The 14,951-nt window shown below is 44.1% G+C and overlaps 1 protein-coding gene across 3 annotated transcripts in view; it reads right to left on the bottom strand.

The window, feature by feature from the left end:
* Positions 1-14,951, bottom strand: part of LOC144686686 (protein TANC1-like) — a 270,044-nt gene that overhangs the window by 175,146 nt on the left and 79,947 nt on the right. For 2 of the 3 annotated variants that reach the window (XM_078552225.1, XM_078552224.1), the window contains exon 2: positions 5,881-5,958. In XM_078552225.1, coding sequence (XP_078408351.1) covers positions 5,881-5,958 — 78 coding nt within the window. The remainder of the gene's footprint in view (positions 1-5,880; positions 5,959-14,951) is intronic. The other variant, XM_078552222.1, reaches the window with a different exon arrangement.

The raw sequence follows: 14,951 nt of genomic DNA, 5'->3' as shown, positions 1-14,951 counted from the left end.
CATAGTATGATAGAATTCTTCATCAAGATGGAGAGTCACGTAGTTGATCCTGAGGCTAGGGTCCTGAATCTTAATAAAAAGAAACGACGATGGTATGAGGTGCAAGGTGGCTATGATGGATTGGGAAACGTTACTTAAAGGGACGAGGGTGGATAGGCAATGGTAAACATTCGAAGAGCGCATGGATGAACTGCAACAATTGTTTATTTCTGTCTGGTACAAAAGTAAAACATGGCCAAACCGTGGCTTACAAGGGAAATTAGAGATAGTATTAGATGCAAGGAAGAGGCATACAAATTGGCCAGAAAAAACAACAGACCTGAGGATTGGGAGCAATTTAGAATTCAGCAAAGGAGGACCAAGGGATTGATTAAGAAGGGGCAAATAGAATACGAGAGTAAGCTTGCGGGGAACATAAAAACTGACTGTAAAAGTTTCTACAGGTATGTGAAGAGAATAAGATTGGTGAAGACAAATGTAAGGTCCCTTACAGTCAGAAACAGGGGAATTTATAACAGGGGACAAAGAAACGGCTTACCAACTAAATACATACTTTGGTTCTGTCTTCACAAAGAAGGACACTAATAACATACCCGAAATGTTGGGGAACACAGGGTTTAGTGAGAGGGAGGAACTGAAAAGAATCAGTATTAATAGGGAAATGGTGTTGGGTAAATTGATGGGATTGAAGGCCAATAAATCCCCAGGGCCTGATAATCTACATCACAGAGTACTTAAGGAAGTGGCCCGAGAAAGAGGATGCATTGGTGGTCATCTTCCGAGATGCTATAGACTCTGGAACAGTTCCTACAGGTTGGAGGGTAGCTAATGTAACCCCACTATTTAAAAAGGGAGGTAGAGAGAAAACAAGGAATTATAGACCAGTTAGGCTGACGTTGGTAGTGGGGAAAATTCTAGAGTCCATTATAAAAGATTTAATAGCTGAGCACTTAGAAAACAGTGGCAGAATCGGACAGAGTCAGCATGGATTTACGAAAGGGAAATCATGTTTGACAAATCTACTGGAATTTTGAGGATGTAACTCATAGAGTTGATGAGGGAGAACCAGTGGATGTGGTTTATTTGGACTTTCAGAAGACTTTCAACAAAGTCCCATATAAGAGATTAGCATGTAAAATTAAAGCGCATGGGATTGGGGGTAGTGTATTGAGATGGATAGAAAACTGGTTGGCAAGACAGGAAACAAAGAGTGGGATAAAGGGTCTTTTTCCAAATGGCAGGCAGTGACTAGTGGGGTACTGCAGGGATCGGTGCTAGGAACCCAGCTATTCACAATATATATTAATGATTTAGGTAAGGGAACTAAATGTAATATCTCCAAATTTGCAGATGACACAAAGCTGGGTGGGGGTTGAGCTGTGAGGAGGATGCAGAGATGCTTCATTGTGATCTGGACAAGCTGAGTGAGTGGGCAAATGCATGGCAGATGCAGTATAATGTGGATAAATGTGAGGTTCTCCACTTTGGTAGCAAAAACAGGAAGATAGATTATCTGAATGGCTATAAATTGAGAGAGGGGAATGTGCAACGAGACCTGAGTGTCCTCGTACACCCAGGTACAGTCGCTGAAGGTAAGCATGCAGGTGCAGCAAGCGGTAAAGGCGGCAAATGGTATGTTGGCCTTCATAGCCAGAGGATTCGAGTACAGGAGCAGAGATGTCTTGCTGCAATTATACAGGGCCTTGTTGAGACCACATCTAGAATATTGTATGCAGTTTTGATCTCCTTATCTGAGGAAGGACGTTCTTGCTATAGAGGGAGTGCAGCGAAGGTTTACCAGACTGATTCCTGGGATGGTGGGACTGACATGTGAGGAGAGATTGAGTCGGTTAGGATTATATTCGCTGGAGTTCAGAAGAATATGGGGGGATCTCATAGAAACCTACAAAATTCTAACAGGTCTAGACAGGGTGGATGCAGAAAGGATGTTCCCGATAGTGGGGGAGTCAAGAACCAGGGGTCACAGTCTGAGGATACGGGGTAGGCCATTTAGGACTGAGAGAAGGAGAACTTTCTTTACCCAGAGAGTGGTGAGCCTGTGGAATTCGCTACCACAGAAAGTAGCTGAGGCCAAAACATTGTATGTTTTCAAGAAGGAGTTAGATATAGCTCTTGGGGTGAAAGGGATCAAAGGATATGGGGAGAAAGCGGGAGCAGGCTATTGAGTTGGATGATCAGCCATGATCATGATGAATGGCGGAGCAGGCTCGAAGGGCCAAATGGCCTACTCCTACTCCTATTTTCTATGTTTCTTTGATAAAGCAGCTGAAGATGCTTGGGCCTAGGATACTACCCTGAGGAACTCCTACAGTGACATCTTGGGGTTTAGGCAATTGTCCTCCAAGAACCACAACCATCTTCCTTTGTGCTAGGTATGTCTCCAACCAGTGGAGAGCTTTCCCATTGACTTCAATTTTGCACCAGCTTCTCGATGCCACAATTGATCGAATGCTGCCATGATTTCAAGGACAGTCACTTACACATCACCTAAGTTCAGCTCTTTTTATAATGTTTGGGCCAAAATGAGGTAAGGAGCCAAGTAGCCCTGGTGGAACCAAACTGAGCATTGGTGAGGTTATTGCTTTGTAAGTGCCATTTGATAGCATTGTCGATGATATCTTTCATCACTCCATTGATGATTGAGAGTAAAATAATGGGGCAGTAATTGACCGGATTGGAATTTGTCCTGTTTTTTGTAATCGGGACATGCCTGGGAAATCTTCTGAATGTTCAGATAGTTGCCAATGTTGTAGCTCTATTGGAACAGCTTAGCTAGGGGCCCAGCTAGTTCTGAAGCACAATTCTTCAACACAACAGCCAGGATGATATCAAGCCCATGGTTTCTGCAGTATCCAGTGTCTTCAGCTGTTTCTTGATTGTTATGTAGAATGAACCGAATTGGTTGAGGACTGGCATCCAGGATGCTCAGAAGGGTACAGAGATGTATCATCCACTCAGCACATCAGGCTGAAGATGGTTACAAATGTTTCAGCCTCATCTTTTGCAGCAACATGCTTGGCTCCCCATTTCTTGAGGATGTTGTGCAGCCTTCTCCTCTGGTTAGCCATTCAGCTATCCACTGTCATTCACAATTAGATCTGGCAGAACTGCAGAGTTTTAATCTGATCCATTGGTTGTGGGACCATAGCTAGCTCTGTAGCATGCTACTTCTGCTGCATGACATGCATGTAGTCCTGTGCTATCGCTTCATCAGGTTGGCACTTCATTTTTAGGTATACCTGGTGCAGCTCCAGGCATGCTCTCCCACACTTTTCATTGAAGTAGGGGACCAACACTGATAATGGTGGAGTGAAGGGCATGCCAGACTAGGAGGTTACAGATTGCACAGATACAATTCCACTACTGATGTTCAACAGTGCCTCATGGATGCCTAGTTTTGAGCTGCTAGATCTAGTCTCAAGCTATCTAATTTAGCTCAGTGGTAGTGTCACATGGCATAATGGGGATGTGCTCATCACGAATTTGGGGTTCCGTCTCCACAAGGACTGTGCAGTAGTCACTCCTAAGAATGGACAGATGCATCTGCAACAGGTAAATTGGTGAAGGCGAGATCAAGTTGGTTTTTCCCATGCTGGTTAGCTCACCGCCTGCCATAGGGACAGTCTAACAGATATGCCTTTCAGGATTTGGCCAGTTCAGCCAGTTAGCCTTGGTGGTGGACACTGAAATCCTCCACTCAAACTACATTTTGTGCCCTTGTTATCCTTCGTGCTTCTTCTACTGATCCATAATCTGAGAAATGGCAATATATGGTAATTAGCAGGAGGTTTCCTTGCCCTTGGTTGACCTGATGCCATGAGACTTCATGGGTCCGTAGTCAATGTTGAGTGCCACTGCCTCCCGACTGTACACCATTGTGTCGCCACCTGCGATCTGTCCTGCCAGTGGGACAGGATATACCCAGGATAGTGATGGATGGGTTCAGGACACTGGCTGCAAGGTATAATTCAGCAGTCATGGCTATGTTAGGCTGTTGTAGTGATGGAGGAGTCCAGGACATTGGCTGTAAGGTATGATTCGGCAGCTATGGCTACGTCAGGCTGTTGCTTGTCTAGTTCTGTAGGTCAGCTCTCCCAACTTTGGCACAAGTCCTCAGTTGTTACTGAGGAGGTCTCTGCATGGCCCAATGGGCAGAGTGTGCCTTTATCATTTCTGGTGCCTAAGTTGATGTCAGTTGGATCATCCAGTTTTTATAATGTTTTTTTCTGTTGGGGTTTGACACAACTGAGTGACTTGTTCAGCCATTTCAGAGGGCAGTTAAGAGTCAACCATATTGCTGTGGGTTTGGAGTCACATGTAGACCAGACTGGATCAGGATGGCTGATTTCCTTCCCTGAAGGACATTAGTCAAATCAGATGTTTTTTTTCCAACAATCCAGTATTTTCATGGTCATTAATGAGACTCTTGAATTCCAGATTTTTATTTAATTATTTGAATTTAAATTCCTGCAGTTGCTATAATGGGATTTGAACTCATGTCTCGAGCTTTAGTCCAAGCCTCTGGATTGCTGGTCCAGTAATATCACCAGTATAGTATCGTTCCTAGAAAACTGTATCATTTAGTTTATATTTCTAATCATCACATGAGTAAGTTCATGGCTTTTCTTTATTTTGCATCAATATTTATGATAATGGCTATATATTGATTTGGTTGAAGTAGAAAAATCACAAATTGCAGAAATTTTTTTTTTCCAGTTAAAGTTGTAGCAGGTGCAGGCTCCAAGAAAAAAATCTGAGTGATTTGATTGTGTAGTTTGCTCACTGCTAATTGGTGGTGTTGCTATCTGTGTAATAAATGGTTCTTGCTTTCAATCGGCTCCCTTATTCCCTACTAATTATGAAACAATCAGTGTGGGTCAACTTAAATAGTAATTATGATAGTCAGAGTTTGTCTGCCCTACAGACATGATTTTTGAGATACAATATTTTTGAATTGTGATACAATCATGCACTATGATCACAAAGCACAGAATTTAATTCCATTACGAAAGTTGCATTTAGAGTGCCTTTCATGACCTTGAAACTCCTGCAAAGCCGTTACTCCCATTGTGGCCTTGTGCAATCCCTACCATGAGATTTATTCAGATACCATTCCATCTGAGTGCACCATAGGAAGACAGGATTTCCCATCCTAACTCATTTAGAGCAGTAGGCAAAGAATTCCAAGACAGGGATGTTAAATTGGGTCTCCACCCATACTTAATTTTCACTATTCCTAGAAATTAAGCATTCCCCAGGAGCAATAAAAAGGAAAATGTGCCTTAAATCAGTCAGTGTACTCCTAATTATTTTAAGTCATCTTCCATGCTAAAAGAACTGAATTATCAATAAAATGAGAATATAGCTAAAATTATCTGATTCAGTTTTTTGTTAAATGGTTTCAAACCAAGTAGACAATAATCAGAAAAATTAAATGATCTGCAGGTTCGTGTTTTGAAAAGTAGCCCATGCCTCATAGGAGCAGGTCACATGTAAAATTTGCTCAAACTTTGAATAACCCATTTCTACATTACTAAGGTGACACTTACCTACTCACAGCTAAATTAAATAACACCCAACAATTTTAAAGTGCACACATACCCAAAATGATAGTTATTCAAAGTTACATTTTAACTGATTAGAGAGACTGAAAATATAAAGACGGACAAATTTTCAAAAGATTTATTCTATGATCAATTAGAATAGAAAAAGCCAAGCAAGTCATTAAGTTTGCTAAATTTATGACCTTACAAGGTAAATTTTAGACCCATTTCGTAAGTTTCCAAATCAAAGCAACAGATAAAACAGAAATTTTTTAGGTTGGCATTAGACTGGTTGAACATGTACTGCATTATTTACCTTTCTTCTGCCTCTGCTGTCCGCAGTCATCACTGAGGTGTGGCTTGTCTTTTTGTTGCTCCATTTTGTACACATCTGCTTTTTGAGAAAATAAAATGAAGAAGAAAAAATACCTTAGAAGTGCAATTACTGCATAGAATTTAAATCAAGACCAACATGATCATAAAGACAATCCTTGAAACCTTTGTACTATTTTTTGGATAAAACCAAATTACTGCCACACAGCTAGCATCCCATTACAATGCAGAATTGTTGAGAGTTCTTAAAACAGATAGCCTTTGCAACAGAAGACTAAAAGAATTGAGGAAAATAGCTTTAAAAACTGGAAGGAGGGGGATTATCATCTGACTGGAAACGAAAGACAATTGCTAATCATTTTAAAAGGACATATAATGCGCACATTCAAAAAATATATTTTATATGCAGAACAGCCCTAAAAGGTTCTGGAAGAATGAAATCACTACAAGATCTTTACCAAGGTTATCCAATGCTGCACATGTTTATGTCAGAAAATGCACTGTTTTAAAAGGACAATGTTATGCCAGCTGATGAACAAAACTATGAGATGAGATACAGTCGTGAATGATCTAGTCTGCTCCTTTAACACCACCAAGTCTAAAATGCGGATTTGATGAGGTTTATTGTTCAGGAGAAATTTGTCTATGTTCAATTATTCCCTCTCATCTTCACCATCCCATTATCATCTGCAAATATTTGACAATTGTATATTTAGTTAATGCATTGCTCGGAACAAGGCTTTAACATATCTCCCTGGGGCACTTCACTTCTACTCTCATGTTATTACATGCAAATTTTTGGTATCAGGCTAAAAAAAGAGTTAAATGATGACCTCTCTTTTTTCAAAAAAAGTACTAATTTTCAATACTTTTAAAACTTGAATTTTTTTTAATACTTAACAAGTATGACCAACACATCTCTCAAAACTAAAAAAATCTTACATCCTAAGCATGATCCAATAACTTGGGTATAAACGAGAGAAATACTAAACATTTTATAAAGGCTGAAAACAAATCACCCCCAGGAGTAGATGATATTTATCTTATAGCACTAAGATTTAGGAGGAGATTTATAGGCACTGACATACCTTGAAAGCAAAAAGCATATATTAGAACAGTTACAACAAGTGAGGGGGACTTGGGGGATCAGGGTGGCACTGAAATAGGGTAACCCAGGTCTCAGTATTGAGATGGCCACAGTTTCTGATTTCCAATGATCTGGATTAGGAAATTCAATGCAAAGAGGTCAAATTTGTTAATGGTACCAAGCTAGGCGAGGCATTAGAATCACAGCAGCAGCTCAAAAGTTACAGAAAAAGCTGAGAAAAATATGCAGGTGCCAAGAAAAATGGCAAATGAAATTTAATGCAGGCAAAAGTAAGTAATACATATACTCCTTGAATGGTGCTAAAATAGTTGAAGAAGAAGCTAAGAGGTTTAGTAGACTTGACACTCAGCATGATCAACCAATGAAGAGCAGTGATCAATGCCAGTAAAATGGTGAACTACCTAACCAAAAACATTGAAGAAAAGTCACAGGAAATCATGACCAAACTCTACAGTGTTGTGGTCAAGCTGCATTGATACTGCACCCTGCAGATGCCAAGACACATTAGAGGAGGACATGCTGAAGACCGTGCACAGAATATCAAAGGTCTGAATAAGAAAACACTGAAAAATGACCTTTTCAACCTGGAAAGGAAACATCTAAAAAGGTGATTTGAGATTTTTAAGATAGTTAAGGAAATGAAAAAAGTAAATTCAGAATGTTCCTTTAAGAGTGAATTCAGAACAGGGAACACAACTTTGAACCTGTAGATAGTAAACTTAATGCTATTACAAGCAAATTCTTTACCAAAGGTTAATCAATATATGGAACAGACATCTCAGAGCTGCAGCGAAGATGAAAATCCTGCAATTTTTTTTGCAAACTCTTGGATTTTTAAAAATTATTATTCATTCATCGGATGCCAACATTGCTGGAAGGCCAGCATTCATGGTCCATCCCAAATTGCTTAGGGTACAGATAAACCTGCCTTCGGAAGCTTTTGAAGATCAGATGGCAGCAATACCAGACACTGAAGTGCTCACTCGTGTTGGCATACCAAGCAACCATACCACATTGAGACAATCGCAAGTGAGTTGGGCTGGTAATGTAGCCAGAATGTCTGACACTCGGTTACCAAAGCCAACCTTGTATGAAGAGCCTGAGACAGTGGTAAGCTCTCATGGCTGTCAAAAGAAGCGTTACAAGGATGGTCTGAAAGCTTCACTTGAGTTTTGATATCAACTTCCTAGTCTTGAGAGAACCTCACCCAGGATCACCAGGTTAAACGGTGGTGTAGTGGTAACATCACCAGACTAGTAATCTGGAGGCCCAGACTAATGGGCTGGGGACAAAGGTTTGAATCCCACCACAGAAGCTGGTGGAATTTAAGTTCAGTCAATAAATTTGGAATTATAAAGTTAGTCATGGTAAAATGATGAAATCACTGTCGATTGTCGTAAAGCCCCAACTGGTTCATTAAAAGCCTTTACAGAAGGAAATCTGCTGTCCTTACCTCGTCTGGCCTGCATGTGACTCCGACCCACAGCAATGTGGTTGACTCTTAAATGCCCTATGAAATGCAAGCCACTCAGTTGTATAAAATCACTATGATGTCTACAAAAAGGAATGAAACCGGATGGATCATCCAGCATTGACCTAGGCACCGGAAACAACAACAGCAAACCCTGCCCCATCAACCCAGCAAAGTCCTCCTTACTAACAACTGGGGGCTTGTGCTTAAACTGGGAGGGCTGTCCCACAAACCAGACAGTAATACTCATGGAATCATAGCTTACAGACAATGTGCAGACACTACTATCACCATCCCAGAGAACGTCTAGTCTCACCGACAGGACAGGCCCACCAGAGGTGGTGGCAGTGTTATACAGTCGGGAGGGGGCTGCCCTGGAGTTCTCAACATCGACTCTGGACCCCATGAAGTCTCATGGCATCAGGTCAAACATCGGCAAGGAAACCTCCTGCTGATTACTACCCTCCCTCAGCTGATGAATCAGTACTCCTCCATGTTGAACACAAGGAAGAAGCCCTGAGGGTGGCTAGAGCACAGAATGTATTCTGGGTGAGGGGCTTCAATGTCTGCCATGAGGAGTGGCTCAGTAGCACCACTACTGACCGAGCTGGCCCTGTTCTAAAGGACATAGCTGCTAGACTGCATCTGCGGCAGGTAGGGAGGGGACCAACAAGATGGAAAAACCTACTTAACCTCATCCTCAACAATCTACCTGTCCATGACAGTATTGGTAGGAGTGACCACTGCACAGTCCTTGTGGAGACTACGTCCTGCCTTCACGTTAAAGATACCCCCCAGAGTGTTGAGTGGCACCACCACCATGTTGAATGGGACAGATTTCCAACAGATCAAGCAACTCAAAGCTGGGCACCCATGAGGCATTGTGGGCCATATGCAGCACAAATGTATACAACCACAACCTATAACCTCATTGCCTGGCAAATCCCCCACTCTACCATTACCATCAAACTGGGAGATCAACCCTGGTTCAAAGAAGAGTGCAGGAGGGCAGGCCAGGTGCAGCACCAGGCACACCTAAAAATGAGATGTCAACCTGGAGAAGCTACAAGGCATGTCAAACAGCAAAAGAAGCATGCGATTGACAGAAGTAAGTGATCTCACAAACAACGGATCAGATCCAAGCTCTGCAGTCCTGCCATATCTAGTGAATGATGGTGGATAACTAAGCAACTAACAGGAGGAGAGGGGTCCATATATATCCACGTCCTCAATGATGGGGGGGCCCAGAACATCAGTGCAAAAGACAAGGCTGAAGCATTTGCAACAATCTTCAGCCAGAAGTGCCAATTGGATGATCCATCTTGGCCTCATCCTGAGGTCCCCAGCATCACAGATGCCAGTCTTCAGCCAAATCAATTCACACCACTTGATATCAAGAAACAGCTGAAGGCACTCGATACTGAAAAGGCTATGGGCCCTGACAACATTCCAGAAATAGGTACTGAAGACTAGTGTTCCAGAACTTGCCGCGCCCTTAGTCAAGCTGCTCCAGTACAGCTGCAACACTGGTATCTACCCGGCAATGTGGAAAATTGCCCTCCTATGTCCTGTACACAAAAAGCAACCTGGCCAATTACTGCCCAATCAGTCCACTCTCGATAACCTGCAAAGTGATGGAAGGGGTCATCAACAATGTTATCAAATGGCACTCTCTCAGAAACAGCCTGCTCACTGATGCTCAGTTTGGGTTCTGCCAAGGCCAATGAGTTTCTGGCCTCATTACAGCCTTGAGCCAAACATGATCAAAAGAGCTCAACTCCAGAGGTGAGGTGAGGGTGACTCCTCTTGACATTAAGGCAGTATTTGACTGAGTGTAGCATCAAGGAGCTACAAAACTGGAGTCAATGGAAATCAGGGGGAAACTCTCCGCTAAGGATATGGTTGTTGGAGGTCAACCATCTCAGTCCCAGCACAGCACTGCAGAGTTCCTCAGGTTAGTGTCCTAGGCCCAGCTATCTTCAGCTGCCTCATCAAAGACCTGCCCTCCATTATAAAGTCAGGAGTTGGGATGTTCATGGATGAATGCATTACGTTCAGCATCATTCGCGACTCCTCAGATGCTGATGCAGTCTGTGCCCATATGCACTAAGACTTGGACAACTTTCATGCTTGCACTAAGTGGTAAGTAACGTTCGCACCACAAGTGCCAGGCAATGACCATCTCCCAACAAGAGTGAAACCAATTATCTCCCCATGACATTCAATGGCATTATCATCGCGGAATCCCCCATTATCAACAATCTGGTGGGGGGGGGGGGGGTTTATCATTGACCAGAAACATAACTGGACCAGCCATATAAATACTGTGGCTACAAGAGCAGGCCAGAGGCTGGGAATTCTGTGACGAATAACTCACCTCCTGACTCTATCCACCATCCACAAGGTACACATCAGCAGTGTGATGAAATACTTTCCATTTGCCTGGATGAGTGCAGCTCCAACAACACTCAAACTTGACACCATCCAGGACAAAGCAGCTCGCTTGAATGGCACCCCATCCAGCACCTCCAACATCCACTCTCTCCACCACTGACACACAGTAGCAGCAGTGTCTACCATCTACAAGATCATTTGCAGCAACTCACCAAGACTCCTTTGGCAGCACATTGCAAACCTGTGGTATCTACCACCTAGAAGGACCAAGGGCAGCAGTGGCATGAGAACAGCATCACCTGCAAGTTCCCCTCCAAGCCACACACCATCCTGACTTGGAACCATATCACCATTCCTCTCTCTGAACTCACTGCACTCCGTTCTCTCAGGTCCAACCCCAACATTGTCATCAAACCCGCTGACAAGGGTGGTACTGTTGTTGTCTGGCGCATTGACCTCTACCTCGCGGAGGCTGAGCGTCAACTCGCAGACGTTTCCTCCTACCTCTCCCTGGACCATGACCCCACCACAGAACATCAAGCCATTGTTTCCAGGACTGTCACTGACCTCATCTCCTCTGGAGATCTTCCTCCCACAGCTTCCAACTTGATAGTCGCCCAACCTCGGACGGCCCGCTTCTACCTCCTACCCAAAATCCACAAACAGAACTGTCCTGGCAGACCGATCGTGTCAGCCTGTTCCTGCCCCACGGAACTCATTTCTCGTTATCTTGACTCCCTTCTCTCTCCCCTTGTCCAGTCCCTTCCCACCTACATCCGTGATTCCTCTGACACCTTACGTCACATCAACAATTTCCAGTTCCCTGGCCCCAACCGCTTCCTCTTCACCATGGATGTCCAATCCCTCTACACCTCCATCCCCCACCAGGATGGTCTGAGGGCCCTTAGCTTCTTCCTTGAACAGAGGCCCCAACAATCCCCATCCACCACTACTCTCCTCCGTCTGGCTGAACTTGTTCTCACACTGAACAATTTCTCCTTTAACTCCTCTCACTTCCTCCAAATAAAAGGTGTGGCTATGGGTACCCGCATGGGCCCCAGCTATGCCTGTCTCTTTATGGGGTATGTGGAACATTCCTTGTTCCAGTCCTACTCCGGCCCCCTCCCACAACTCTTTCTCCGGTACATCGATGATTACTTCGGTGCTGCTTCATGCTCTCGTCGGGACCTGGAAAAATTTATTAATTTTGCTTCCAATCTCCACCCCTCCATCATCTTCACATGGTCCATCTCTGACACTTCTCTTCCCTTCCTTGACCTCTCTGTCTCAATTTCTGATGATAGACTGTCCACCAATATCCATTACAAGCCTACCGACTCCCACAGCTACCTCGACTACAGCTCCTCACACCCCGCTTCCTGTAAAGACTCCATCCCATTCTCTCAGTTCCTTCGCCTCCGTCGCATCTGTTCTGATGACGCTACCTTCAAAAACAGCTCCTCTGACATGTCCTCCTTCTTCCTTAACCGAGGTTTTCCATCCACGGTCGTTGACAGGGCCCTCAACCGTGTCCGGCCCATATCCCGCGCATCCTCCCTCATGCCTTCTCCTCCTTCCCAGAAACATGATAGGGTCCCCCTTGTCCTCACTTATCACCCCACCAGCCTCCGCATTCAAAGGATCATCCTCCGCCATTTCCGCCAACTCCAGCATGATGCCACCACCAAACACATCTTCCCTTCACCCCCCTTGACGGCATTCCGTAGGGATCGTTCCCTCCGGGACACCCTGGTCCACTCCTCCATCACCCCCTACTCCTCAACCCCCACTTATGGCACCTCCCCATGCCCACGCAGAAGATGCAACACCTGCCCCTTCACTTCCTCTCTCCTCACTGTCCAAGGGCCCAAACACTCCTTTCAAGTGAAGCAGCATTTCACTTGCATTTCCCCTAACTTAGTCTACTGCATTCGTTGCTCCCAATGCGGTCTCCTCTACATTGGAGAGACCAAACGCAAACTGGGCGACCGTTTTGCGGAACACCTGCGGTCTGTCCGCAAGAAAGACCCAAACCTCCCTGTCGCTTGCCATTTTAACACTCCACCCTGTTCTCTTGCCAACATGTCTGTCCTTGGCTTGCTGCATTGTTCCAGTGAAGCCCAACGCAAACTGGAGGAACAGCACCTCATCTTCCGACTAGGCACTTTACAGCCCTCTGGGCTGAATATTGAATTCAACAACTTTAGATCTTAAACTCCCCCTCCCCCCATCCCCACCCCGTTTCTTTTCCCCTTCCCCCCCCACCCGCTTTTTTTTCAATAATTTATATAGATTCTTCTTTCCCCACCTATTTCCATTATTTTTAAATCTAAAACTAAAACCTTTAGTCTTTCCACCCCACCCCCACTAGAGCTGTACTTTGAATATCCTGTATTCCATTCTTAATTAGCACTTTTCTCAGACAAAGACCACCACCTTCAACACCTCTTTGACCCTTTTGTCTCTGACATCTTTTGATTATCTGCTCACACCACACCCTCAATGTGTCTCTTCCCCCCCGCCCCCACCCACCTTAAACCAATTTATATTTCTCCCTTGTTGAAACTATGCTGCAGTTCTGCCGAAGGGCCATGGAGGCTCGAAACGTTGACTGATTTCTTCTCCGCCGATGCTGCCAGACTTGCTGAGTTTTTCCAGGTAATTCTGTTTTTGTTTTGTTTCACCATTCCTTCACTGTCACTGGATCAAAATCCTGGAACACCCTCACAAACAGCAAGTGTGGGTGTACCTACATAACATGGACTGCAGCAGTTGAAGAAGGTGACTCACCACCACCTGTTCAAAGGGCAATTAGGAATGGGCAATAAAAATGCTGGCTTAGCCAGCAACACTCAAGTCCTCTGAAAGAATAAAAAAAGGATTGCTGCATCGGGCATAACCTAATAAAAAACAAAGCAAGTGCATAACAGTGGCAGAGAGCAAATGCAAGTAGAGGAACCCCAAGCCAGCAATCTGTCTAAAACTCAATTGTCAGTGGTATCCTGTCCCATTTGTGGCAGAAATTCTGAGGCCAAATTAAACTTAGCAGCCACCCCATCCACAAACATTCACTCCCTCCACCACCGACGCACAGTGGCAGTAGTGTATACCATCTACAAGGTGCACTGCAGGAACTCACCAAGGTTCCTTAGACAACACCTTCCAAACCCATGACTGCTACAATCTAGGAGGACAAGGACAAGGATAACAGGTGCATAGGAACTCCACCACCTGGAAATTCCTCTCCAAACTAACCACCCTGACTTAGAACTATATTGTCATTCCTTCACTGTCGCTGCATCAAAATCTTGGAATTTCCTCCCTAACCGCACTGTGGGTATACCTATACCACATGGACTGCAGTTCAAGAAGGCAGCTCACCATCACCTTCTCAGGGGCATTTAGGGTTGGGCAATAAATGCTAACCCAGCTAGTGACGTCCACATTCCATGAATGAATAGAAAAAAATCAGGAGGGCTGTTGTGTCCTGGATGGTGTCCAACTTTGTGTGTGTTGTTGGGGCTGCACTCAACATGGCAGGTGGAGAGTATGCCATCACACTCCTGACTTGTGCCTTGTCAATGGTGTAAAGCTTTGAGTAGTGTTAGGAACTAGAGATAGTTTAAGTAAGTTATATTTGTATTTGTGGGTGTTAGGAATGAGTTTTAGCTTTAAGTTTAATTTGTGTTTCTGTATTGATGTGTTAAGGAAGGGTTGAACTTGAGTAAAAGCAAAAACCTGCGGATGCTGGAAATCCAACTTGAGTTTTGGTTTCAGTTTAAATGACTCTTGAAGGGAAGTTAAAACAAACTAGGTAGAAAAATTGTGTTGTTGCCTAGCGGCAGGGATCCGGAGAGAAGGACTCACAGAGACAGAGAAAAGCAGAAAATAGTTCAGTTCAGTTGAAACCAGGAGCCAGGAGGAGCTGGGCAGAAGGTCCCAGAAACCAGGGAGCAAGTCCTAACGGGAAAATAAAAGAAACTCCCTAGAAGACCTTCTAGTCAAAGGAAAACAGGAATCTGGAAAAGGTCCTGTTAAGTGAAGTCAAGAGTGAGAAGCAGAGGAAGGCTTCAAGCTTAAA

The sequence above is a fragment of the Cetorhinus maximus genome, chromosome 11 (genome assembly GCF_964194155.1).
Source record: "Cetorhinus maximus chromosome 11, sCetMax3.hap1.1, whole genome shotgun sequence".
NCBI lineage: Eukaryota > Metazoa > Chordata > Chondrichthyes > Lamniformes > Cetorhinidae > Cetorhinus > Cetorhinus maximus.
The sequence above is the reverse complement of the archived record's forward strand: the minus strand, read 5'-3'. Positions and strand labels throughout refer to the sequence as shown.